Genomic DNA, 23,207 nt, shown 5'->3' on the forward strand with positions numbered 1-23,207 from the left:
AAGGAGGAGGAGGAGGATGTGACAGGAGGCAGTGTGAAAGTGAAGGGGGATAAGAATGTGCACGATTCGGGCTGAGACGCTGTGGTGGTGGTGGTGGTAAGTTGGATACAATACAATGATTGAGAAGGGAGAGTTGTCTGTGCTGAGAAGATCTTGGAGAGTAAACAGATGCCATACTGTGATGATGAGTAGAACAAACTTGTTATGTCAGCCTGGGAGATATGATTGATTGAGTTCAGCTCCAGCTGTGTCCCACCTGCACTCTCCATAACTCCATAACTACTCTGTACATATATATGTTGGCTGCGCATATAATTGCATGAAAGTGCTTTTTTTTTTTTTTTTTTTTTTTTTTTTTTTTTTTTTTTTTTTTTTTTTTTTTTTTGAAACAGTGTCTGCAAAACTGTCAGTAGCAATCACTCTTCAAATGCACAGGGTTTCAGTTATCACTGCTCACCAGCCACTCATGTGAAAAGAAAGAGTTGTCCTCCAATGACTTTGCAATGAGCAAGCGCAGGCAAAATGCTTCAGCCTTGAGACTGCGCGGCTAATGGCAGGGGTTGTAGCAGCGTGCACGGACCCGATGACTTATAATGCTAATGGTGACTAAGACGGCCCGCGGCAACTCCACTTGGAACACTCGAGCAGAGTTGACCCAGATGATATTTATCATAGGATGGATGATAAGTATCAAAGGAACCCCGATTGTGCCAGAGCTAAACATACTCAAGTATTCATAATCTCATCAGGCCCTCCTTTCTTCTCTCCTCTCATCACAAGAAGTTAGGAGTCCAGATCACAAGCTACTTCAGAGGCACAGCATCCTTTATGAAGTTGAAGAACTATTTCTCTATGCTTTCTTTTCTTTTTTCTTTCCCCATGAAGTTGTGTGGCGCCTACGAGCGTTCCTGCGGCGCAGCATTGACATGGATTGATATGCGGGGATAGCCTCGTGCCCACCATCAAGGCAATGCAGAGATTTCATGCAGAGTGGCTGATGATTGTTTCTCCTGAGGCAGAAATAGTAACTAACATTTCAAACTCTGTGATTTCAAAACACAGGAGGAGAGGGCAAGTTTCATTGCACGCTTTGCAGTCAAGAAACAGGGACGAATTGCCTTCAAAATCTATCTAGGGCTATCAGTGATGTCCTAGCGAGGCTAGTAGTACATTCCCTAATGGCTCTTTTGATGAACCACATTTTTAGGTTCCGCGTTAGCGGCGCGTATTCCTTGTCTTGTTATTCCTGCGCGCTATGATCTAGTTGGTCCTGTCGCGGCATGGAGGGGCAATGCTCATATTGCTGGCGCCTTCCCCAGCTCGGGGTTCAAGTTTCCAGTCCCCCTTTTTTTCACACTGAAAACCAAATGTTGTATGTGCAGTACATACTTTAACCCATTCGAATACGAAATATGGCAATCGAACATATCATCACCTGGCTGAACCTCAGACACCTACAAAAGCTAACTTCTCCCCTGTTCTTAATGGAGATGAGCCGGATACAGAGGAGACCTTTTCTTCTCTGGAAAGCACTCCGCCGAGAACACCAGAAGGAAGGGAAGCGAACATATTCAGCCAGCAAAATTCTGTAAGCACCGATGCTACTGAATATGGTTGGGACAGCCCAACCCCTGAACGGTTGTCCACTCGTCGATGTGACCTTCTTTCCTGTCCAACACCAAGTACGCTGCTTGGTAACAGGAGAAGGAATTCATGAGACCAACACAAGAGCTGCTGACGACTGGGCATGGACGCCCACCAGGCTTGATGCCCAGGAGGACAAAATGTACCAGTATTCTCCACCCGCAACTGAAAATCTGATCTTCAGCTTTCGAAGCACAGGGTGGACGATTCTCTCCTCGAAGTATAAATTCATCGCTACAAGACACCGTTCCGAAACTTGAGGAGTCAGATAACCGTCGCCCAAAGGGCGTGATGCTCAGGAAAGTCAAAAGCGCAAGCTGTCTGAGACTCGAAAATGGACCTTAAAGCGAAAATTTAGGGTTCATGCTACAGTCAGTGAACAGGAGCTTCTGTTGGTAGAAAATTTCCTGCAGTTGAGGGAGAGCCGCATAAACGAGAGAGCTCGGAATTTAAAGCGAACTCGACTGAGTGAACAAGAGTTTTCAACACCTGAAAGCCAGGAATTAATAAAGCGGGATTCTCCAATTCTGGAGAGTGACTGCATTGATACCAATTTCAGAAAAAAGGGCTGGGATTTCAAGAGTCAATCTTCTAGTTCCAGTAAAACCAATTCCTCAGCAGGTTCACCATTAGCTATGCCAGTGCCGGTGCCAAAAACTCTGTCCAATGTGAAAGCAACCAGTGAGGTACTTGCCAAAATTATTCCCTCCGACATTGATCAAAGATTGACAGTGGGCAGTGGGCGCTGCGTCGCACCAGCTATAAGGGGGGAAATAGGCGCTCCCTCAAGCGCCAAAAAGGAAATATCCAAGAAGGGGATGCCCGCCTGGAACCCCTGAAGACTGTTCCATCGTGTGATATTCTCCAATGGATAGAAACATTGATTGGCTCGTCACTTCGCACAACGCATAAGAAAATGGCTATAAAGGAGTTGAACGAAAAGTTTGGAAAATCACGGCACGCTCAGAGCACGAAACCGGGAGATTAGCTAGTGGCCAGTAGCTCTGCTGTAAACACGGGCTCCGTCTCAGGAACACGCAAACCGAAGGCCATGACCGGACCCCCGACAGCCATAAGCCGACCAATTCCCCAGTTACAAAACTTCACGCCGTACCGACCGAAATGCCAAGAAGGTATATCCTCGAGTCAATGCCTAGAAAAGAAAATTATGAGCCCGTTTAAGAACAATAAAGATAATAATAGAGAGGATTTCATATAGATTTACTAGCAACCCAGAAACTTAGAGCACCTGAAGATCGGCATGACAAAAGACATAAGCAAACGGCTCCAGCGATGGGAAAAGCAATGTGGTACCAAACTAGAGGTCTATTTCCCAAACAAGATGCAGCAGATGAACAGAGGAAGCAGAACTTACTACCCGTCAAAACACATCTTCCGCGTCGAAGGCCTTGTGCATGCGGAATTGAAGGAGCAGCGGAAACGGGAAGGGAATTGCGCGGACTGTGGAGAAGCACACCGCGAGTGGTTTGAGGTGAGTCCTATAATCGCTATGGAAGTCGCGCGGAAATGGATGCGCTAGATGCGTGAGAAGTGGCGATATGAACACGGGACCGACAGGCGCTTTGGCTGATCTTTGCCAACCTCATGAAAAGCTCGCAAGCGGCAAGCCGAAGAAAGTTGCTACTACTAAAGTTTCCCCCCTTGATACCAGGTTTTCATTGGCTTTAGGAGGCAAAATATTTGGAAGTATCTGTGTTAACCATGAGGAGTGTGGGATTTATGACCTTTTTCGCGGCTCTCAGAGGTAGTAGAAATAGGATCTTTATGAATGTCAGTACCGTACTCCCACTCTCCGTCTCTCACCAGTGGTTCTATATGTATATGAACATAGCATATGTGCAACCTCTTGGACCTTTCTATTAATCATCTGTTGTATTCATGAGATTGTCTCTCAGATCCCACTCAGAACTGTGAATTACCCATACAAAGTCACTTGTCTGCATCACTGCTAGCTATGTATCTGAATTTAACTGTATCAGACAGAGGTAAGTACATGATTGAGTGTTAAGATAGACAGTACAGAGTAGATAAAGTAAATTAGAGATCATACACTTATCAATAATGTCTCTTAAATTTGTGCAATCACCGAATGCAAAGAAGGTTTGATTACTTTCTGATAAAAGTGAGAAAATGTTGCTTTGAGATATTTTTCATAATAAAGCAATTCTACAAGCTGGGTCACAGCTAGTGCATGTATTTCTTGATTATTTGTATTTTTTATTATTTGTTCTTATTTTTAGTGTGCCACCAAGACCCCCTCGGCCCTTGCACTCCCTGCCAAACATTCCCTGCCAAACCATGACCATGACCGTCCTCATGGGAAGATCTCTGATAAAGGACGACTCATCGACAACCTCACAACTACCAAGATTCACAATCTAGCTGGAAACTGTTGTCGTTTCCAAACGACACAGATGCCCCACCATACATTCAATTCGCAAAGCTCTGCGCCAAAATGATTGAGGAGGGGCAAAAAAGCCCTGCCATACTTGAGAAGTGTACCGACCACATCCATGCTCAACATCCCCAGCCCTAGCAGATAATGAAACTACCTAGGTACATGTACATGTACATTATCTCCCACACTTCCAAAGGGGAAGCCGGCGGAGCGGCGGAGCCCCGAACTATTTTATTGCTTCCTGCTTCTCTCTCCGCCTCCGCATTGTTCATTCTCCCCTCCCCACTTCAAAGTTAAAGTTGCCAATCATAGCCGAGGCGGTCAGGTCGGGTCGGCTGGGAGGCGTTGAGGAAAAAAAGCTGCCCGCAAACGCCGTGTTCATTATTACTATTATTCAAAGGGGCTGGTTGGCTGGCTGCCAAAGAGCAAGCTATATATTGAGGCCGAGGTTCCCAGTGTTTGGCTACAAGCTGCACAACCCACCAGGAGAGGGGCCTGGGGTCCCGGGGGGGGGGGGGGGAGGCTAAGATTTCCCCCGGATATGATCCGAGAATAATGGAGGGGGAAAAAATGAAAATGAATAGAGATAAAATGAAAAGTTTCGCCCGATATGATTGATTTCATAATGGCGGGCTTTTCATCCGTATACGCTACTGAGTTGCTCCCTCGATTCTGTTCTCTGCTGGTACGGTACCGCTCATTTTTGTTCCCTTGGGAAATTGGAAAGGGGAAATATATATAAAAACATTGAATATTGAGGAGAGGACAGATAAAGATGCGGAACAATGCAGCTTCCTCGAGATGGGCAACGAAGGGGCAGCGGCCCGTTCGCATTGCGAATTGCTCGGGAGCTCGAGGTTGGTCTTCTTTTTTTCTATCTTTCTCTCTCTACTGTTTATACCTTATATATCGTCTATTTCAAAAAACAATTTAGGCTAATAAATATACCACGTGCACAGGCGATCCCGGATATCAAATGCTGCGGCAGGCAACGCTTGGGGATGTGGATTTCATTACGGGAGATTATCTTGCAGGTGTGTAGTTGAAGGATTAAAATTAAAAAAGGCCTTTTCCCGTTTCTGTTTGTTCGGAAGAGGGAGAGAATCATCTACTTAAATACTTATGTGATGATTTAGAAATGAACCTGGCCGAACATGCGGAGGCGATGGCGGCCGGACAGCATCCTGGATATGATCCGTATGCATGGGATGGGATCCAGCAATCGATGGACGCTATCGCGGCTAAGCGGATCAAAATAGTTATCAACGGGGGCGCTTTGAACCCTCGTGGTTTGGCTGTTCAAACCCAGAAGCTGGTAAGCGGTTGCTTTCCCCCCCGCCCCCAACCCCCTTTTTATTTGAGACAAGAACCCCCGAAATACTGAGGTTATGGCTAGGTAAGCAGCCGAGGCTATGACCTAAAAGTCGCCTACGTCGCCGGCGACAACCTCCTCGACGAGGTACGGGACAGCCTCGCAAAGACAGGCACACTGCCCGCCCATCTCGACTCCAACAACCCGGAAATCCAGACGCAGGCGCACACCAACGATCTCCTGGACACCCAGGGTAAACCAGTCGTTTCCGCAAACACATACCTCGGCGCCCGCGCAATCGTCAAGGGCCTGGAAGCAGGCGCCGATATCATAATTTGTGGACGTGTCGCAGATGCCTCCCCCGTAATCGGCGCCGCATGGTATTGGCACGGATGGAAGGAGACGTACTATGACGCGCTAGCCGGGGCATTGATTGCGGGCCACCTCATTGAATGCTCGGCGTACGTGACCGGGTCGAATTTCTCGGGCTTCTCGGAGTATGATCTCGATAGATTTGTGGATTTGCCGTTTGGGATTGTGGAGGTGGATGCTGGGGGGAGTTGTGTGGTTACAAAGCATGAAGGGACGAAGGGGCTTGTGAATGTGGATGTGGTTAAGTGTCAGTTTTTGTATGAGCTGCAGGGAGATGTTTATCTTAATAGTAAGCTTTTTTCCTCCCCTGCTCTCAACTAACCCCCCCTCCCCCTTTTTTTTTCTTTTCTATTTTCGGGATTTTCGGGGAAATTAACAACGACAATGGCGTTTAGGTGACGTCAAGGCATATACACAGAACATCTCAATTGAGGCCGTAGGAAAAGATCGGTAAGTAGATACATTATTAACATTCCATCACCTCCCCGCCATTATTAAGGATACAGCTTCATGACTCATATAAAACCAACAGGGTACGAGTTTCTGGTGTAACCGGTGGCCCGCCACCTCCCACGACAAAACTAGCAATATTCTACCGAGGGGGGTTCGAATCTCAGCTTCTCATAAACGCGACAGGCTATGGCACCGATAAGAAATGGGAGCTTTTCGAGAAACAGATGCGATTTGGACTGGCAAAGAGGGGTCTTACTGCAGATAAATTCCATTTTTTGGAATTTCAAGTGTCAGTTCTTCCTATCTAATTTAGACCGTATTATATATATATGTCTTTGAGATCTTGTCTGACGAAACTGGGAGTGCAGGCTTGGGACCCCGGCTGCGAATCCTTCCAGCCAGTTTAAGAGCACGACCTACTGTCGTGTATTTACGCAGGCCGAGGATGCAGACACCGTCATGGCGGTGCCGATGGTCATGGGCGAATTTGCCATGCAGCACTTTTCAGGTAACTACGGAACAAGATTGCTTCAAGATAACCTAATCAGTGAGTTAACGCTGACCCTGGGTTAAGGCTTCCATCTCTCCCTCGACCAACGAACTGCCCTGCCACGCCCTTACCTCGCCTTTTACCCAGCTCTGTACCGCCAGCATTCCCTCAAAGAAACCGTAAATATTCTCACCCCAAGCCGTAGTAGTAGTGGTGGTGGTGGTGGCGGGGGGAGCAGCCAAGAAACCGCAACTACCACCTCATCAATCGCCGCTGGCCACCCTCCCGCCTTCGAAGCCCTCGAGGCACGGAAGAACTACAACACCGTCTCCCCAATAGCCATAAGCACCCTCGGCCCCACGACCCGCATGCGCCTAGGCGACATCGCCCTCGCACGATCGGGAGATAAGGGAGCCAATATCAACTTTGGCATCTTCGTGCGGTCAGCGGGCCAGTGGGACTGGTTCCGGAGCTTCATGAGCCGGGAGAAGATGCGGGAGTTGCTGGGTGAGGATGATGATGGGTATTTCATCGAGCGGGTTGAGTTCCCGCGGTTGTGGGCGGTGCATTTTGTGATTTATGGGATTTTGGGCCGTGGGGTGAGTAGTTCGACGAAGCTGGATTGTTTGGGGAAGGGGTTTGCGGATTATGTGCGTGATAAAGTTGTGGAGGTTCCTGTGGGTATTTTGGAGGGCGCGAGATTGTGATCTGATCTCCTTTTTTTAAAAAAAATATTGGTATGTAGTTATAGGTTTTGGTTTTTTTAGATGGATGTCGGTGGTTTTGGATATTTTCGCGGCTTTGTAGATATGGTTGAGAGGCATATAAAATTCGCCCCCGCCCCCGGCCATAGAGAGTAGTTATATTATCTACAATTTGAATACATTGTAATTCCACCAATAAAACGGAAATAGACTTGGATAGTGTCTAGAGCTATGCAACATCGATCATATCTACATTTCTAGCGTCAGCCTATTCTTAGCCCGCGCGATAGATTAGTTAACAGCGTAGTTAAACTCGCCGCCGCACAACAACCAACCAGCACCCGTATTCCCGCCTGAGGTAAGAAGCCCAGTCGTCATCCATTTTCCAAGGATATTTTAGAGCAAACTAATCTTGGTCCAGGATTGTTTCAGATCCCCGCCAAAAGAAATGAGGAGTACCTGGTAGCTACCTGTATCTTTGCTCTGGAATATATGGGCAGTGTAAGTACCAATCAAGTAACTAACTTCCCCATTGGCCTCCCAGCATGTGACCTGACTTCATCCAACTTTCTTTCTTTCCTCTTCCTCCTTCGTTGCAGCTAGTTACAACTTCTTCCTCTTCTTCCTCTTCTTCTTTGTCCTCTCCTTAACATCGTTGCTTACTTACGGTGTATTCGACAAGCAACCCCATTACCTCTGCCGGCTGTCGACTACTTTTATTCTTTCTTTTCGTGCCTCTTATTAGATCCGCCGTTCCACTGCCAGTCCTTGTTTTCCGCCCATCGACGTCTTCTCGTTTCACCATTCCGCTCGATCCCAGCGGCTCTGAAACCGCTTACGGACGCCTGTGCCATCTATTATTACCTAGGACCTCCATTCGTCAGCTTGTTCCGTCGAATTCTAAATCGTCGCCCCTTGCGCTTGCGAGGCTATTGCTGTTTGTTGATTCTTTTATCCAAGCACCTGGAACGCAACGGCCACAGTTTGTCAACTCTGACCTTGTTGGAAGCCTTGGGAAAGCAAAACCGCCTACCCGATTTTTATTTTGTTGCTTGCTTGTTTTATTTTCCTCTTACTTGAAAATATCATTATTCAACCAAGGCTTTACCATTTTGGAATTACCCTTCCCCACTCGCATTACCGTTACCTATGATTGTCCGGCGGAATTCCGACCTGGAAATGCATCTGCCCGATACAGCCCAAGCGACCTCGTCAACCGCCACTACCAATGAAGGCGACGTAGACATGTCGTCAGGCGACGCGAACACATCCCTCGCCTTACCAGCTAAGCTCGCCGCACGTTTCTATCAAAAGTCAAGCGGCCGTCGGCGCGCGTCTGCCACTTCCTCCCGCCGCAGCTCGATATCCTCGTTGCACTCGAATATCTCGTCCCACGGGGGCCCGCACAGTGACCATGTTGCGCAACACCTACGCCGTGCGTCCATCATCGAATCTCGTAAAGCGCGCCTTGCTGACCGCGCAGCACATGCGGAAAAGGTCCGGCTGCGCGCGGCGCTTGCCAAGAACGAGTCCAAACATATATTGCGGGAGGAAAGGGCTTTGGCTGCCAAGCAGGCGCGTGAGAAGTTGCTGGCTGAAATTACGGCCAAATGCGAGGAGGAGGTGCGAAGAGCAAAGAAGAAAGCTGAGGATATGAAGGAGCGGAAGGCGGCAGAGCATGCTAGGCAGCGATTGGAGATGGCGGAGAAATTTGCAGAGGCAGAGAAGAGAAGGCTGCTTTATCAGCAAAATACCCGACGGCCACGGACTACGAGTCTTGCCGCAGCTGAGGAGAAGAGGCTGGCCAAGGCGTCCATTAAGCAGATGAGCCGGACTAGTGCTTCGCGGATTATTCAGCGGGCATGGCGCAATCACTATGCGCGCACTGTTATCAAGGAATTTCGAGAGGTTGACCTTTCCCTGGAGCGGATCCGCGCTTTGAGTTTTGATGAGGTTGGGGCTTTGCTGTCTGCGGAGAAACTCTTGGTTGTGACGGCCAAGGTTCTGCGCCTGTGCGGTTTGCAGGATACAGAAGGGGGCGCGATGGGTGAACGTGGCGCTGTCCGTACATTCCTTAGCAGCTATTTGATATTGGCCCATCCGGCACAAGTTCTTAGCAGCAATGGAGAGCAAGAGCAGGATCTTATCGCAAAAGGTCGGGATTTGCTCGTCATTTTCGAGCAGGTTATTTCTCAATTATCAGCTATTGGGGTGTGGCCTGCCTCGCTTGCCGCCGATCTCCAGGCATTGTCGGAGTCCTACAATACTTTCTTTTCTGCATTTCACGCCTGGAAGACCCACGATTCCTCAGTCTTGATAGAAATTATGTTAGCTCAATTCATCGAGCTGGAGCTTATCTGGCAGACGGTCAAAGATGACCGTGAGGGAGGTGTTGCTGATGATTACCAGCAAGGCATCCGCCAGAATCAAATTTTGTTGCTTGCACGTCTTAAGAGACTGGCAGGTCCTGAAAAGGCAATGGCGATGGTGAAGCAAGCTTTGAGGAAATCTAAGCGGGACAAGATGAAAAACGGGTCTTCGCAACAGGCTATCCCCCGCGCCGCAAGTGTGCCTCCGTCGTCTGCGGAGCTGCTCCCAGAGTCTGCCCAGTCGCCTATCTGTGAATCATTCTCCGCCGCAGACCAAATCGCTTTAGCCCAATTGGATCAGCAGGAGATGACCCCCCGTGATCGTTTTGCGAAGGCCTTGACGGCCCTGCCGGATAACAGAGCGCTTGTGCATGAGCTTTTGATCAACCGGGAGTACAAAATCGATCAAGGCCCGTATACGGATATACGACGCCAGATCATGAATCTTATGTGCGACATGATGAGGAAAGATGTTGCTAAAGGATTGGGGACTACGTGGACGGTCGCGATGGCCAGCGTCATTCAGGACAGGTTGCTTCGTTCACTGAAGCCTGGGAATTCGCTACATGTTTTGATCAGCGAGGTGCTCGACCCGAAATATATTGAAAACCAGTGCAATGCAGGCACATTCTCGTATGATGCATTTTTCGATTTCATGAGCAATATTCTTCCAAAGCTCTGTGCTCCATACCGCGACCCTGATGTCAAGGCCTTTGCTACTGACACTTCGGGCGATGCAATTGACCGCCTCGCGAGATTGATGGGTATCATTGACCTTTTATCCTTGGATCATACCAATTTCCTGCTCCATGTTGCGGCTCCGCAGCTGATCCAGGAAGGTCCCGGATACGAACAGCGTGTGTTTTCAACACTTCTGCAAGAAGGGGTTATTACTCTCGAGAAGACGCGGGCATTTTGGCGTGTGAACCGCAACGCCATCATCGAAGACATGAAGAAACGTGACCCAGACAATCTGAACTCGGATTACAAGCCACCTGTAGCCAAAATCTACGCACAGGGCCTCGTCGACCTAGTCTTAAGCAACAGACATCTACGTCCCGAACTCATTCCCGAAACCCTAGATATGGATCGCGGACGCCTCGACCAACTACGCTCACGCGCCTTCAAAATCGCAGCCACCGCCTCGATCCTTCTAAGTGCCAAGAACCTCCTTAAACGCGATGTCCGGTCCCAGTGGAAGAGCGAAGCAGAGCGGATCATGGCTCTTGATTTCAACGACATAAAACCCGAACGCGTCCAGTCGATCCTTGAGTCCTCACATGCCATGCCCGCATCAACGCGGGCACAGCTATTCTCCACCATCAAACGTGTCCTTAGCCCCGCGACGGCAGCATCCATCACGGCCACGGCCACAGCTACCGCCTCAGCTTCCTCAGCTGCCTCAATCTCACCAGATACAATCGCATTACTACCTTCCTCTCATTTCTCCCCCTCATCATCATCAGGCTCAGACGCATACAATAACAACACCACCACCAATACCGCAAATGCAGGCTGTTTCACCGACCCCGTGACGAAACTCATGCTCTCCCGGCTCCGAGCACATGTCCTCGCGCGCCTCAGCGCGTCGAGCGCCAGCGAGCGGGTGCGGACCACGGCGACGGCGAGCCAGAGTCTGGCGGCCGCGGGCATGCCGGAGTTTGTGAGCGAGGTGGGCAAGATTGTGGAGAGCTTGGGGAAGGTTAGGGAGGTAGATTGGTTGTGTCATGGGATGGTTTATGAGGGGATTTGGAGTGAGAGGGAGGACGGGGAGGGCGGGGGCGAGGGTGAAGGCGAGGGCGAGGGGGGGAAGGATGAGAATGAGCGATGAGTGAGTAGTGATGAGGGTTATGTGTTATGCGTGATAGAGGCATCGCATGGATTGTAGATTTGGCTGGGTGTTTTTTTAGATGCACCGGTTTCGGGGTCGGTTTTCATATGATAATGCCGGTTTTGCTTTTTTTCTTTTTTTTTTTTTACTAGAGACGGTGGGTCTGGTGTGTCTTTCTCACCACCCATGTTGCGTTATTTTTATTCTTACCTTTAATGGTTTTTTTTACTTCTCACTGTTTCTCATGTTCAGGCCCTTCTCCATCAATTCAGACATGCATGTCTTTTAGCATATTTCTTTGCTTTTTATTTCCATCTTTCTTTCTTCCCCCTATTGTCACCTTTTTAACGTGTGGTAATGAGCGTTGAGAGGAATTCAGATCACCCTTTTTTTTGGATAATATAACCAGGTTGCAAACAACATATTGGCGAGTGGTGAAATTCTTTTTTTTGTTTTTCCTATATACGTATCTTTGAATAATCTATTGAGTGTATGATTTTTATCTAGATATGTTATATTTATTTTGAATCAATGTTTTTTTTTAAAAAGATTAGAATAATGTGCTGGCAGTGACATCATCGCGCTTAAGTTATCTGATCTAGCTAAACTCGATCAAGCCACATCGGGAAATTTCCACCTCCGCCCCGCGGGAAGAAACATCACTTTTTTTTTTGTTTTTGCAATTTAGTTTTGGTTTGTCTTCCATTTTAAATTGCGGATGTTTGTGGGAATTGTGGACTTCGAATTAAATTACTCTGTTTATACGGGCAGGTGAGTTGAACTACCTTTGCTTTCTCCTCTTTATCTTGGGAATTCGGTATTACTGGGGCAGGCGGGGGAGAGGGAGGGGAGGTGATTTTGCGAAGGGTTCTTGTCAGGATAATATGTACCTGCGTGGTTTTATATACGTATTAATATTCTAAAACACAGGCTAGCCGTATGGCCTAACTCAATATAATTCTATAACTCAGAGGAACAGCCGCAACAGGGACGATTTCAACACCTCCGTCCTGACAGTCCGTCCTGCCTCTCCCACCCCCCCCTCCCCCTCGCTTCCTGTTTCCCCCTCCACTCTCCACCACCACCTCAGACACCCTTCAAAAATGCCTACGATCCCATCTCCAGCTATAACCCTCCTCTCCCCTCTCACCCCGCCCTCTCTCGAACGGACCTGGCTCACAGCCCCGCACCCGCGCCTCCCTTTCGTCGCAACCTGCAGTGCCGACAAAACCGTCCGCATCTACTCACTGCAGAACTTCACCTTACTCTCGACGATATCTGGCGGCCACAAGCGCAGCGTGCGCAGCTGTGCATGGAAACCTCTCGTAAAAGGCGAGAGCGTGTTGGCGACGGGGAGTTTTGACGCGACAGTCGGCGTATGGAGGCGGTGGGATGGATACGGGCGTGGAGGTGATGATGATCGGATGGCTGTGGTGGAGGCTGGTGCCGGAGCCGGAAGCAATGACAGCAACGCCTACGCCGACGCCGACGCCGACGCCCACTCCAACAACGAAGAAGAGGACGACGAGGAATGGCGCTTCGCCGTCCTTCTAGACGGGCACGACAGCGAGGTGAAATCCCTCTCCTGGTCCCCCGCCGGCGCCCTGCTGGCTACCTGCTCGCGCGACAAGTCTATCTGGATCTGGGAGGATCTGGACGATGGCGATAATAACTTTGAGACCGTCGCGGTTATGCAGGAGCATACGGGCGATGTGAAGTGGGTAAGCTGGCATCCGACTGAGGAGTGTTTGGCGAGTGCGAGTTATGATGATACGGTCCGGTTGTGGAGGGAGGATATTGATGATTGGGGCCAGGTGGCGTGTCTACGGGGTCATGAGGGTACGGTGTGGTGTGTCGAGTGGGAGTCTGGTGAGGCGGGGTGTACTGTTCCTGTTTCTGCAAGTGGTGATAGTGAAGATGGAGGAAGAGAAGAAGACGCCGATATAACAGAAACGCGCCGGAAACAATGGATTGAACGGCGTACACTTGCCGGTCCCCGGCTAGTCTCCTGCTCCGACGACCGCACGATTCGCATATGGGATAAGCAAACTCGCCCTCCTACAACCGGCCAAAACACCGGCCCCTCATCAATGCCCAGCATAATCCGCCCCGCCGATACTGACGAAAAGTGGCTTGAGCAGTCGCAGTTACCATCGCGGCACGATCTATCAGTCTACTCCGTTGCATGGAGCAAGCGGAGCGGGCTGATCGCGTCGACAGGCGCCGATGGGAGGATCGTAGTATACCAGGAGCGATTTGTGAATGTGGAGAAGGCCGCGGGGGAATCTACAGCCACAGATGCGAATGCAGATATGGATACCCCCTCGTCGCCAGCAGATAATATAGAGAAGAATGATGATGATATTACGCAGGCAAAGGGCCAAGAAGCACAGCCACAACCAGAACACGCAACTAACCCGCGAACAGAATGGCATGTCCTCGCTATGATCGATGCTGCACACGGTCTTTACGAGGTTAATCATATTTGCTGGGCGCTGCGGGCTGATCGGGGGCGAAAGGAAGGGGAGGAGGAGGAGGTGCTAATAAGTACGGGTGATGATGGCTGTGTAAAGGTTTGGAGGTTGGAGAGATGATGATGACGATGATCAATAGACTATAACTAATGCATGCATATGTATTTTGTTATGTTCATCTCTCTCTCCTTTGACATTTTCAGGTCTGAGTTTTGATCACCATTGGATTTTGCATCAGTTGGGGCATAACTTTTTATGTTCTTATATAGATCATAAAAATGTGTCCTGGGCGATTTGGATTCGTTGATTGATTATATATATCCTTATAATCTATGTTGTTTTTTAATGTCTGATTAGGAAACGTTTCCACATTCCACCGCTCCCCCCGATTGGCAAATTAGATAGAAGGGGGAATTTGTATCAATCCCACATGCTCTACATCCAGGCATGTTATGCATTCTGATGAACTTCGCACGTAATAAATCTCTTTCAAATGAATCGATGCATCAGAAATATTCAAGAAACCTTAAAGAAATAGCTAGATATCCCTGCACAACAACACCTTGCTTCGTACGAGAATGACACAGAGCTAGGAAAAAAGCATAGCAGCAAGACAAGACATGAAGATAATATCGAGGTGGAATCAAGATATATGCCTAGGTATGTATCCAGTAAAAAAACAGAGCGCCAAAATACGACGTTATAAATGGTGGAAATCACAAACTGAATGCATAGCAAAATATAAGATGAGCTCTAACAAAAGGTTCCCGAACACCCTGCATGTAATAATAAGCCTAGCAACCCAAAAAAGAAAAGAAAAGAAAAGAAAAGAAAGAAAAATCAAGTGAACAAAAAGGTCATGAATATATTATATAATATGATGATCTTTGGTAGATGATAAGAAGGGGGTAGTGCGTAGAATAAAATGGATAGGAAGTTGAAGGTTGAAGGGGAAGAAGTATAGGGACAAAAGGCGCCAGTTGGATAGGTAGGTAGGTAGGTAGATAGGAGGGTGGTATTCTAAGGAATAAGAACCTTTCGGTTGTTGGCTCGGCTGGCCAGATAGATGTGAGGACGTTCTGGGATATTCGGAGTAGACTGAGAGAAGTGACTTTCAAGGGTTACATGGCCAGTAGTTTACTGTGTTCCAGGTCAACCCCGCCCATCCTCTTGCCCCTGCCCCGTTCCCTCACGATTTATCAACGAGTCTTCTCCGTTCATCAGACCCCTCACCCTCCCGATCACTCCCGTCCTCCTCCCCAATAGCATAAGGCTCATGCTCTCTACTCGATCTCGACGACACAGCGCGACTCGGCCGCTCATCCAGCTCCGTCTCGTCGAAATCCGCCGCCTCAACATCATCCGCACTTCTACCCCGTTTATTTGAAAACCTGGGCAGGGATCCCGAGCTACTCGATCCCAGCATCGGGTATATGCCACGGTACTCATGGCTTGGGTTCCGGAGCTTCTGGCGGCGCGACCGCCAGATGAAAACGCCCCATATGATAGCGGCGATGGCGACGACGATAAGCGCCACCTCGCCGGATTTGTAATATGCCTTCCACGCAGCGGACTTCATCTTCTCCTTCTCGCGCTCAGCGGCGGTGGTGCTGTTTGGATGGCCGCCGACGGAGGTGGTGGGGCCCTTTTCGCCGCCGATTCGAGAATCGGCAGGATTGCCGCCGATGTCTGTGATATCGACGCCTATGAATTTATCGAGCATGTCGCGGGTGCGCCGTGGGTAGTCGAAGGGTACCATGTGGCTGGCGTTGTAGAATAGGACGTATGTCAGGTTTCGTGCCTGTTGATAGAAGCCTGCCGAGTCGCCTTCGAAGGTCCAATCTTGTCGTGGGGCCCAGACGCCCGGGGAGAGTTCGAATCCTGTCCCGCCAGACCATTTCATGTCTTTGATCATGTCTTCGGTGCCCATGTGATTGCATATTAGGTCCTTTTGGCCACTGAATAGAAGAATGGGAAGGCCCTCTTCGAGGAGCCTCGGAAGTAGCTCGACGGATGGCTTAGATTTCAGGGCCCTGAAGTTGCCACCTACTGCACCCGAACATTCAGTCCAGCCAGTTTGTTTGTCACTGTTGATATGTAACGCTTCTGTGACATTCTTATACCGGAGGTATGGCTCTATATTCTTCAAGTCTGGAGGCCAATTCATACCACATGCGCTGTATGCATCTGTAAGACGGATATCATACATGTTGATGCAACGGTTTCCTTTATGTGTTTCATCGACAATCGTCTGGAGGATGTCTTCGCAGTCGGCAATATGTATAGTCCCAGTGGTGTCTTCGACGTTCAATTTCTTCATGCATTTCGATATTGTCGCCTCGACGCGGAGTGATGCGTCAGTCCCACCCTGGATTATTCCTTCCCGATAAGCGTAGGGCAGGTAAGACAGATATTGGTGCCGAGGGGATATCCAGCCATTGCCAATGAGGAGGCCTTTAAGATTCCACTGTCGATTTTGTGCTTGCACTGATTCCTTCTTATTCCGATCGAGAATTGCACGTGCGATATACGGTATGTATTGCCCCGCATACGATTCTCCAGCAAAATAAAGCTAAAACGAGTTGCCATTAGCAAAAAAAAATGTTTGACATCGTCTTTAAACAAGGGGTAGGGGGCAAAAAAATCACCGTCTTACATCATCTTTTTCATAATGTGGGAACAGCTCAAACCATTTCTCCATAAACGTTACGAACTGTGAGGTCATCTCATCGAGCTCACTGACGTAGGCCCCCGTGCTGACATAGCTAAAGCCAGTGCCCACCGGCTGATCCACAAACAGTAAATTGGCAAATTCGTCCCAAGAGCCGTCCGTACGATTTAGCATATGATCATCTGTAACCCTGTATGGTCCAATTTCCATGAGCGCGCCGTCCTCTGAACTGCAGCCAGGTCCCCCGTTCAACCATACTATGGTCCGTGGTTTATCGGCAATGTGACTGTTGGCAAAATGCCAGAAGAAGAAGTTTCCACTAGTTTCGGGGTTGATTTCGATGTGCCTATAGATATAAGATATTTTAATTAGAATGGATTTCCTAACAGCTCCCCTTATTACGTGAATATGGTACTCACCCAGCATGCATTTTCACCAGCGGGCCTTCAGGTTGGCCCGGCAGTGAATCTACAAAATAATCTGCTGCAGACTTCGCAGTGACAGGGAGTAAGTTTGCCAGCGCTAGACAGATTGTGAGCCATGTCGACCAGGCGCCCCATGCCGAGTAGGCTCGAGTTTCAGAGAAACCCATGGTGGTTTGACCGCAACGAGGGGTCGTCCCAAACGAGGGGGGAAATTCCACACCGCCCTCACTTAGTACACATTAAAACCTCATGTGTGAAGGGATTTGAGGTCCTGGGAGACTGTCCGGATGAGCCAGGCGGAGCACGGCGGATTGCAAATCGGAGACAGATCACGGTCGTGAGTAGTTTCGGGATGTCGAGCGGATAGGATTTAGAGAACAGAGTTATTCAATAAGACATGAACTGTTTAAAAGCAGAGTGAACGAGAGAAATGATAGTGGTCTAAACAATTTATATAATGAGAGAAGGGAAAAGGGGTCAAAGACGATTGTTGATAACTAGAGAGGGTTGCATAGTTGATAGTTATCTGTCTTATCTGTAAATTACGATTATCACGTGATTTACAGCCTCTTGTCCGATCAAGTCACGCTAAGTCACATCGGGAAAGGAAGCCTTGGCAAGACGGCTTTCTCATGACTTGGTCTGGAAAATTCATATTTTTCTCTATCGGTAAAATCCTCTCTTATTCATTACTCCCTAAAGAAGATCGTCCAGGCCCTTATCCGAGTCGCTTTTGATCAGCTCAACCATCCCCTATCAAACATTGTCAGTATTTACTGTACGAAATCGGAAAGGATTCAAAAGGGTCAAAAGCTCGAACAGCTCCAACTAACCTCAGGCATAATCGGCTTTCCATCTTCACCCTTCACATATCGAAATGGCATCTCAGTACTTTCGTGCTCATTAAGACGTAGCTCCGGGAAGTCCACATAGGGAATATCCTCCAATGGCACTATTCGGAGAGGTAGGGGTTCTGGTTAGTAGGAATTTTCGGAACTATGAACTTAACACCTCGCATTGCTCGCAATGCTCACCTTTGCCTTGCGTTACTATTCTGGTCACTCTGACTGCGGTGTCAGTCGTCATTTGTTTGGGCCCTAATCTGCGACCCGCATAACCTTTCTGACGTAGCTCCGATGTGCGGTCTGGCGGGTAGGAATCAGTATTCATCAGTCCCGACTGTGGTGTACATACATATTGAATTCAGGGGGCGCTATATTTTTGGTATGCAGAAACACGTACCTCGGGGGGGATCATCACCTGAACACGAAAGAATAAAAATCAATTAGTTTCGTCTCGTCTTCTGTTTTTATTCTTCATCAAAGTGATACATAATATGTCGAGACTGATGCATATTTCCACATGCTTTCAAGTTCCTTCATAATATATTCACCATCACCATACTAGTCATCGTAGTTCAACCGTACCAAGTATCCCACCAAACAAGAAAACCTCAAACTCATCCCCATCCTGTGGACACAGCTCCGTCTTCGCTGACGGATCCAGTAGGCATACTTTCTCCTTCCTATCTGCAAAAATGTCTTCGACCCCCCTATGCTCCACCTCTAAGCTGCTTAGCGTAGCAAGCTCATCGGGCATCTTTAATGACTCCGGTACCGATGTCAGGAGAAATCTTGCGCCAGCGGCGCTGGACTCTCGAGCAATGCAGCCATATTCCAGAGCGGACCAGGCGCCCAGTTCTGGGTCCAGGTGTTCGACTACAAAGGTCGATGTCGATGACTGTGTTTGAGATTCGTTATTCATATTTTTTTCCTAGCTTTTTGTTCGTCTCTTTCTGAGAATTGAAATGGGAAATATGCGAAATGCTGGATTTTGTGTTTGCGGATTCACCTGAGTAGCAAACTTTTCCCAGGTGCAGGTATATAATATGGGATTAGCAGCACGTTCAGTGATTAAACTGCCCGAATTCTTCCACTTCCTTTATCTTCTGCGTTGGTATATTCCTGATAGGGGGAGTAATGGTAAAATATAGTAACTGATAGGGGTGGAGAACTACACCATCCAACGGCGCGATCTCCTGGTCACTCTAAAATGCTTAAAAAAATATTATTTAAACCAATGAGGGAGGGGAGAAAGGCTAACTATGTTTTCGAGATTAAAAAAAAAAAAAAAAAAAAAAAAAGCTCTTTCCCGATCAGCTCCTTCGTTCGATTTCCTTGCTGTCGAACTGTCAAATGCCTGGCCTGGTTTAAATGCTACCACTCAATAAGTTGCTGGCGATTGTTTAGCCGTTTTTCCTCCTTGGGCAATGATGTCAGGTGACAGGGCGGAATTATGGATGTTACTCCCGTAACTACTGGTACGTATTACGACTATTACCATACCGCACTGTTGATATTCAAGTTTATCTCGGCAGCTTTTTTATTCCATTTCTTAAGATAGAAATCCGATAGATGTATCTTTCTTGTTTTATTTCGACATTGTCGAGGGGAATAACTAATACATACTTTGAAGTGAATCCATCCCAACAGATACCCAGCTCGAGGTGAGTAAGTGCGTGCTTGCTATGTAGGTAGATTACGTATTGTAACAGGCCGTGGTTGGGTCATGTAATAAACTTACCGGACAAACCTGCTAGGTAGGGGCTGGATTTTGGGGGCTGATTTAGTGATTTAGTTAATCGTCTTTAACCAAGTTTAACTAAACTCTTAGCGCCCCCTTCCCTGTCCATAACCATTGCTGTGGCTATAAGGATGTGTTGTTGGATGGCATATTTATCACCCTGTATTTTATCCATAACTGGCAATATTTCTGGAATTCACATCAGGGAAATACCTTATTTAAAATATTATTCTTTTCCCCAACTCCCTTCACCGTTGTCATCATCTTCCAACTACACAAACTCCGTATTTGCCATTTTTCGTTCTGGGACGCCCTCAAGCTCAGTGAGATTCGTCGGTTCTTCTCAGCTGTAATCCCGCGTGTATTTATCAATCAGGATTTCCCCCCACTATCTTCCCCCCCCCTCGCATCCTATCGATAACGAACGACCACCGACTTCAGCCAGAACCTCCGAGACTGTTTCAACCTTCGTCATCAACTCTCACCATCATTCTACTTCTGGACCAAACATCGTGCTACTTTATCTCGGACTGCAGATACCCTGTCTCTCATTTGTCGTGCTGCCATACCTGGCTTTCGCTCCTCGGAATTTAGCTTCCGGTTGAATCTCACATCCCTCAAAGGCATAGCAGTTTGAAACAACAACCGAGAAGCACCTAAACACCTGCTCTCTCCCTACTGGTGAAAAAGTCCAGTCGACCTGGAAAGATGAATCCTCATCAGAAAAACAAAGTGGATATTAGCGTGAGCGGAACCCTGACCACTTTGCCCTGACCTTCTCTCGTTTTGTCCAGAATCTAGCTAACCTCACTGCAATATACAGTCGCTCAGCCCGGACGAGCAAAGATTATTCCGGCTCTATGGCAAAATGCCCACCAAGAAGGATTTGCTGCAGAATAAGCTGAAGGTATGTCAATGAATTGCTATACGCTTTCTTTCCTTCAATGCCTTAATCGATGCACATGTTTCCACCACACCCTCACCACATCCCTCCTCCATTGTTCCGCGGTAAATCAATCTACATCACTAACAAATCACCTCCCCCATTTTCACCAAACCAGGAACGAAAATACTTCGACTCAGGAGACTACGCACTCAGCAAAGCCGGCAAAGCCTCAGACGTTGGCGTTACCAGCATCGGATCCCGGCATCCCCTCCCAGAAAACATCCCCCACCTAACTGCCACCTCCCCGCCCCCCAGCAGCAGCATCCCCAGTCCCTTCAATAACGGTCCACACTCCAGTCTCCAGCCGCATGGGGTCTCGAACCATAATTTCCACGCCAGCATCAGCCGCAGTCCCGTCAAAGAGAGCAGCTTCTTAAACCGACAAACTAGCATCGACGACGAACCGGATCAACCACAGGCGGCAGCAGCGTCCTCATCCCCTGATGCGAAGAAAGCTACAACTACTTCTACAACCGCCAAAGGGCAAGAGGGGAGCGCGGGTACTAGTCCACCGCAGCATACGGAAGGACTTCCGATACGGCGATGAATTATGTGCAGCGCTGCAATTCTGAGAGAACCAGATGAGAGAGTGGGGAGTAGAGCGATCTGGCTTGTGCCACTCCCGAGGTGGATTTTTCAAGATATGTTGACCTGTGTATCCAAAATGGGGTGTGACATCATGAAAAAAAGTGAACGAACCAGCGAAACGAGACGGGAACGGCTCTATCATGTGGACTGCCGAAAAGTTGAAAAGTTTTGGACTTTGCTGCACGGGAGCTAAATTGTTTTCCTTCGGCGTATTTGGGTCGGCTCAACTTTTCAAAGGGTTATCCTCTTTATTGTTTCGCTTCCGGGGGGATTTGAATTCGCGGACCATCTACAGAAGAGCTTCCCAATGGATTGCATGGATGTAGCCCGAAACCCGCGCAAGATCGAAACAGAGAGAGTGCTTCAATCAATCCTTATCCATATCGATTCCGAGCGTAGTCCTTGTCAGGCTGCATTTCCAGAAGATTTTCCCAATTCCCCGTCAATCCTTACAGCATTGATAACGTTCTTTTTTCCGCGCTCAACGTTCGTCACAGTCACGTTCTTTTTAGCTCTAGTTACCCCCCTTCCCACTCGCCTTTCAACCAACAGCCACCATTTTATTACGATTCTCTTATGTTTTTATCTACTCTTCCCGAGTTTCACTTCATTTCCTTATTTTATCTGTTTCTCCTTTGATGTCATTATGTCGGAAACGCACACGACCTGATTTTTTTTTTACCTCCCTCTATTCTCCAATTTCTCCCAACCAACCCCCCCCCCCCCCCCCTTTTTTTTTTTTTTTTCTGACTTCATTGCCTCGCAGTTGAAAGCTTTTTATATTGCATTTCCTTTTCACAAACCATGGGCGTCGATTTTGCCTGTGTCTCTATGTCATGATCTATGTAATCACACACGAGGTGCATTTTTTTCTTTGCCTTTGTCACTTTCATTTGTACGTGTCTTTCTATTCAACTTTCAGATTTGCACTTTTGTTTTATTTTTTTATTTTCATATATTGAAATCTCCTCGCGTCTACATCTGTTTCATCGTCGAACTTTTTTAACTTCTTTTTCTAGTTAGTTAACGGGGAAAAAAGGCTACCTTCTTTTCACATGTTTTATAAACATGTACAATTATTAATGCAATCTATGCTTCACACAATGAATGAACATTCTCAAAGTTTCATGAGCTTTTCTTTTCTTTTCTTTTTTTATTTATTTATTTATTTATTTCTCAGTTTCTCCCTCTCTTTTGCTTCCCTCTTCACTTATCTTCAATCAGTGAATTATTCCTACAAACCACCAAACCTTCCCTACCAAACCAGATTGATTGTCCTCTATTCTCTCACCCCTTGTGCCTTCTACCTAGCCCAGAATGGCGAGAATTGCCAAACCCAAACCAAGTGACAATGTGAAATGGGAATAAGTTCAAAACGGATGTGATAACCTACCGATCCATGTACAAGTACTGTACATTAAATACCTGTTTCGTCCCGCCCCCCCCCTTCCCACCCGCGGAATACCCCCAAATCCCTACGTACCAAACCGGCCAGAACAACCCAAGGACATCAACGCTGTGGAAGATTAGTCCCATTTTCCTTTATTTGGCCCCACTACACTAACTACCTAGAAGAAACCACGCTAAATATTTAACTATATCCTGATTTTTGAAGTCCCTCTCCCGCCGCCCCCCCCCCCTAGCCCCGTCTCCTTCTACTAGCAACCTATAACGAAACCCAAGGATGTGAACAATCACATGAATAACACTTCCTCGTGTCCGTGAAAAATCAGGTAACCCATATAGGATCGCTAAACCAAACCTCGAGTGGAGCTGATTTCTTCCTAGTGATGGGGGTACCGCACTGGGGGAAGGTAAATTCATCAGTTTCAGTTAAGACCTTTACTGTTTTTTGAATTCGGTAATAACGACAAAATAGCAGCTCATATAAGGGCTCACAAGAGCCTAACTGTTATCGATCCAAAT

General features: G+C 47.8%; 7 protein-coding genes across 7 annotated transcripts; 5 read left to right on the plus strand and 2 right to left on the minus strand.

Annotated features, from left to right (window-relative positions):
• Nucleotides 1–399: 399 nt before the first annotated feature.
• BDCG_01954 (uncharacterized protein) lies at nucleotides 400–4,124 on the plus strand (the record flags this gene model as incomplete). The annotated part of the gene is made up of 6 exons (XM_045417504.1): nucleotides 400–1,864; nucleotides 2,003–2,330; nucleotides 2,384–2,586; nucleotides 2,647–2,777; nucleotides 2,889–3,136; nucleotides 3,906–4,124. The coding sequence occupies exons 1-6, from the start codon at nucleotides 1,599–1,601 to the stop codon at nucleotides 4,122–4,124; spliced, it is 1,395 nt and encodes a 464-aa protein (XP_045274292.1). The 5' UTR covers nucleotides 400–1,598.
• Nucleotides 4,125–4,541: 417 nt separating this feature from the next.
• BDCG_01955 (uncharacterized protein) lies at nucleotides 4,542–7,660 on the plus strand. Its single transcript, XM_045417505.1, has 8 exons — nucleotides 4,542–4,920; nucleotides 5,023–5,097; nucleotides 5,200–5,378; nucleotides 5,460–6,036; nucleotides 6,143–6,197; nucleotides 6,280–6,489; nucleotides 6,569–6,708; nucleotides 6,775–7,660. Exons 1-8 carry the CDS (start codon nucleotides 4,839–4,841, stop codon nucleotides 7,395–7,397), a joined length of 1,941 nt encoding a protein of 646 aa, XP_045274293.1. The 5' UTR covers nucleotides 4,542–4,838; the 3' UTR covers nucleotides 7,398–7,660.
• Nucleotides 7,661–7,739: 79 nt separating this feature from the next.
• BDCG_01956 (uncharacterized protein) lies at nucleotides 7,740–12,194 on the plus strand. Its single transcript, XM_045417506.1, has one exon. The coding sequence runs from the start codon at nucleotides 8,544–8,546 to the stop codon at nucleotides 11,592–11,594; it is 3,051 nt and encodes a 1,016-aa protein (XP_045274294.1). The 5' UTR covers nucleotides 7,740–8,543; the 3' UTR covers nucleotides 11,595–12,194.
• A 30-nt stretch (nucleotides 12,195–12,224) lies between these two features.
• BDCG_01957 (WD repeat protein) lies at nucleotides 12,225–14,932 on the plus strand. Its single transcript, XM_045417507.1, has 2 exons — nucleotides 12,225–12,365; nucleotides 12,525–14,932. Exon 2 carries the CDS (start codon nucleotides 12,698–12,700, stop codon nucleotides 14,186–14,188), a length of 1,491 nt encoding a protein of 496 aa, XP_045274295.1. The 5' UTR covers nucleotides 12,225–12,365; nucleotides 12,525–12,697; the 3' UTR covers nucleotides 14,189–14,932.
• Nucleotides 14,933–15,257: 325 nt separating this feature from the next.
• Nucleotides 15,258–17,331, minus strand: BDCG_01958 (carboxypeptidase D; the record flags this gene model as incomplete). Its single annotated transcript, XM_045417508.1, has 3 exons — nucleotides 15,258–16,640; nucleotides 16,725–17,085; nucleotides 17,159–17,331. 3 exons carry the CDS (start codon nucleotides 17,329–17,331, stop codon nucleotides 15,258–15,260), a joined length of 1,917 nt encoding a protein of 638 aa, XP_045274296.1.
• A 529-nt stretch (nucleotides 17,332–17,860) lies between these two features.
• Nucleotides 17,861–18,928, minus strand: BDCG_01959 (carboxypeptidase D; the record flags this gene model as incomplete). The annotated part of the gene is made up of 5 exons (XM_045417509.1): nucleotides 17,861–17,917; nucleotides 17,998–18,116; nucleotides 18,199–18,309; nucleotides 18,407–18,424; nucleotides 18,592–18,928. 5 exons carry the CDS (start codon nucleotides 18,926–18,928, stop codon nucleotides 17,861–17,863), a joined length of 642 nt encoding a protein of 213 aa, XP_045274297.1.
• A 909-nt stretch (nucleotides 18,929–19,837) lies between these two features.
• Nucleotides 19,838–22,934, plus strand: BDCG_01960 (cAMP-regulated phosphoprotein family protein Igo1). The gene is made up of 3 exons (XM_045417510.1): nucleotides 19,838–20,491; nucleotides 20,571–20,654; nucleotides 20,809–22,934. The coding sequence occupies exons 1-3, from the start codon at nucleotides 20,456–20,458 to the stop codon at nucleotides 21,238–21,240; spliced, it is 552 nt and encodes a 183-aa protein (XP_045274298.1). The 5' UTR covers nucleotides 19,838–20,455; the 3' UTR covers nucleotides 21,241–22,934.
• Nucleotides 22,935–23,207: the final 273 nt, after the last annotated feature.

The sequence above is a fragment of the Blastomyces dermatitidis genome (assembly GCF_000003525.1).
Source record: "Blastomyces dermatitidis ER-3 genomic scaffold supercont1.2, whole genome shotgun sequence".
NCBI lineage: Eukaryota > Fungi > Ascomycota > Eurotiomycetes > Onygenales > Ajellomycetaceae > Blastomyces > Blastomyces dermatitidis.

What these genes read in the sequence shown, in the direction of transcription:
- BDCG_01956 (XM_045417506.1), top strand. Translation starts at nt 8,544, where the DNA reads ATGATTGTCCGGCGGAATTCCGACCTGGAAATGCATCTGCCCGATACA.
- BDCG_01955 (XM_045417505.1), top strand. Translation starts at nt 4,839, where the DNA reads ATGCGGAACAATGCAGCTTCCTCGAGATGGGCAACGAAGGGGCAGCGG. An exon ending in CTGTTCAAACCCAGAAGCTG is followed by an intron (nt 5,379 to 5,459) that starts GTAAGCGGTTGC and finishes GGTTATGGCTAG; the next exon opens with GTAAGCAGCCGAGGCTATGA. An exon ending in TGCCATGCAGCACTTTTCAG is followed by an intron (nt 6,709 to 6,774) that starts GTAACTACGGAA and finishes CCCTGGGTTAAG; the next exon opens with GCTTCCATCTCTCCCTCGAC.
- BDCG_01960 (XM_045417510.1), top strand. Translation starts at nt 20,456, where the DNA reads ATGAATCCTCATCAGAAAAACAAAGTGGATATTAGC. An exon ending in AAAACAAAGTGGATATTAGC is followed by an intron (nt 20,492 to 20,570) that starts GTGAGCGGAACC and finishes TGCAATATACAG; the next exon opens with TCGCTCAGCCCGGACGAGCA. An exon ending in TGCTGCAGAATAAGCTGAAG is followed by an intron (nt 20,655 to 20,808) that starts GTATGTCAATGA and finishes TCACCAAACCAG; the next exon opens with GAACGAAAATACTTCGACTC.
- BDCG_01957 (XM_045417507.1), top strand. Translation starts at nt 12,698, where the DNA reads ATGCCTACGATCCCATCTCCAGCTATAACCCTCCTCTCCCCTCTCACC.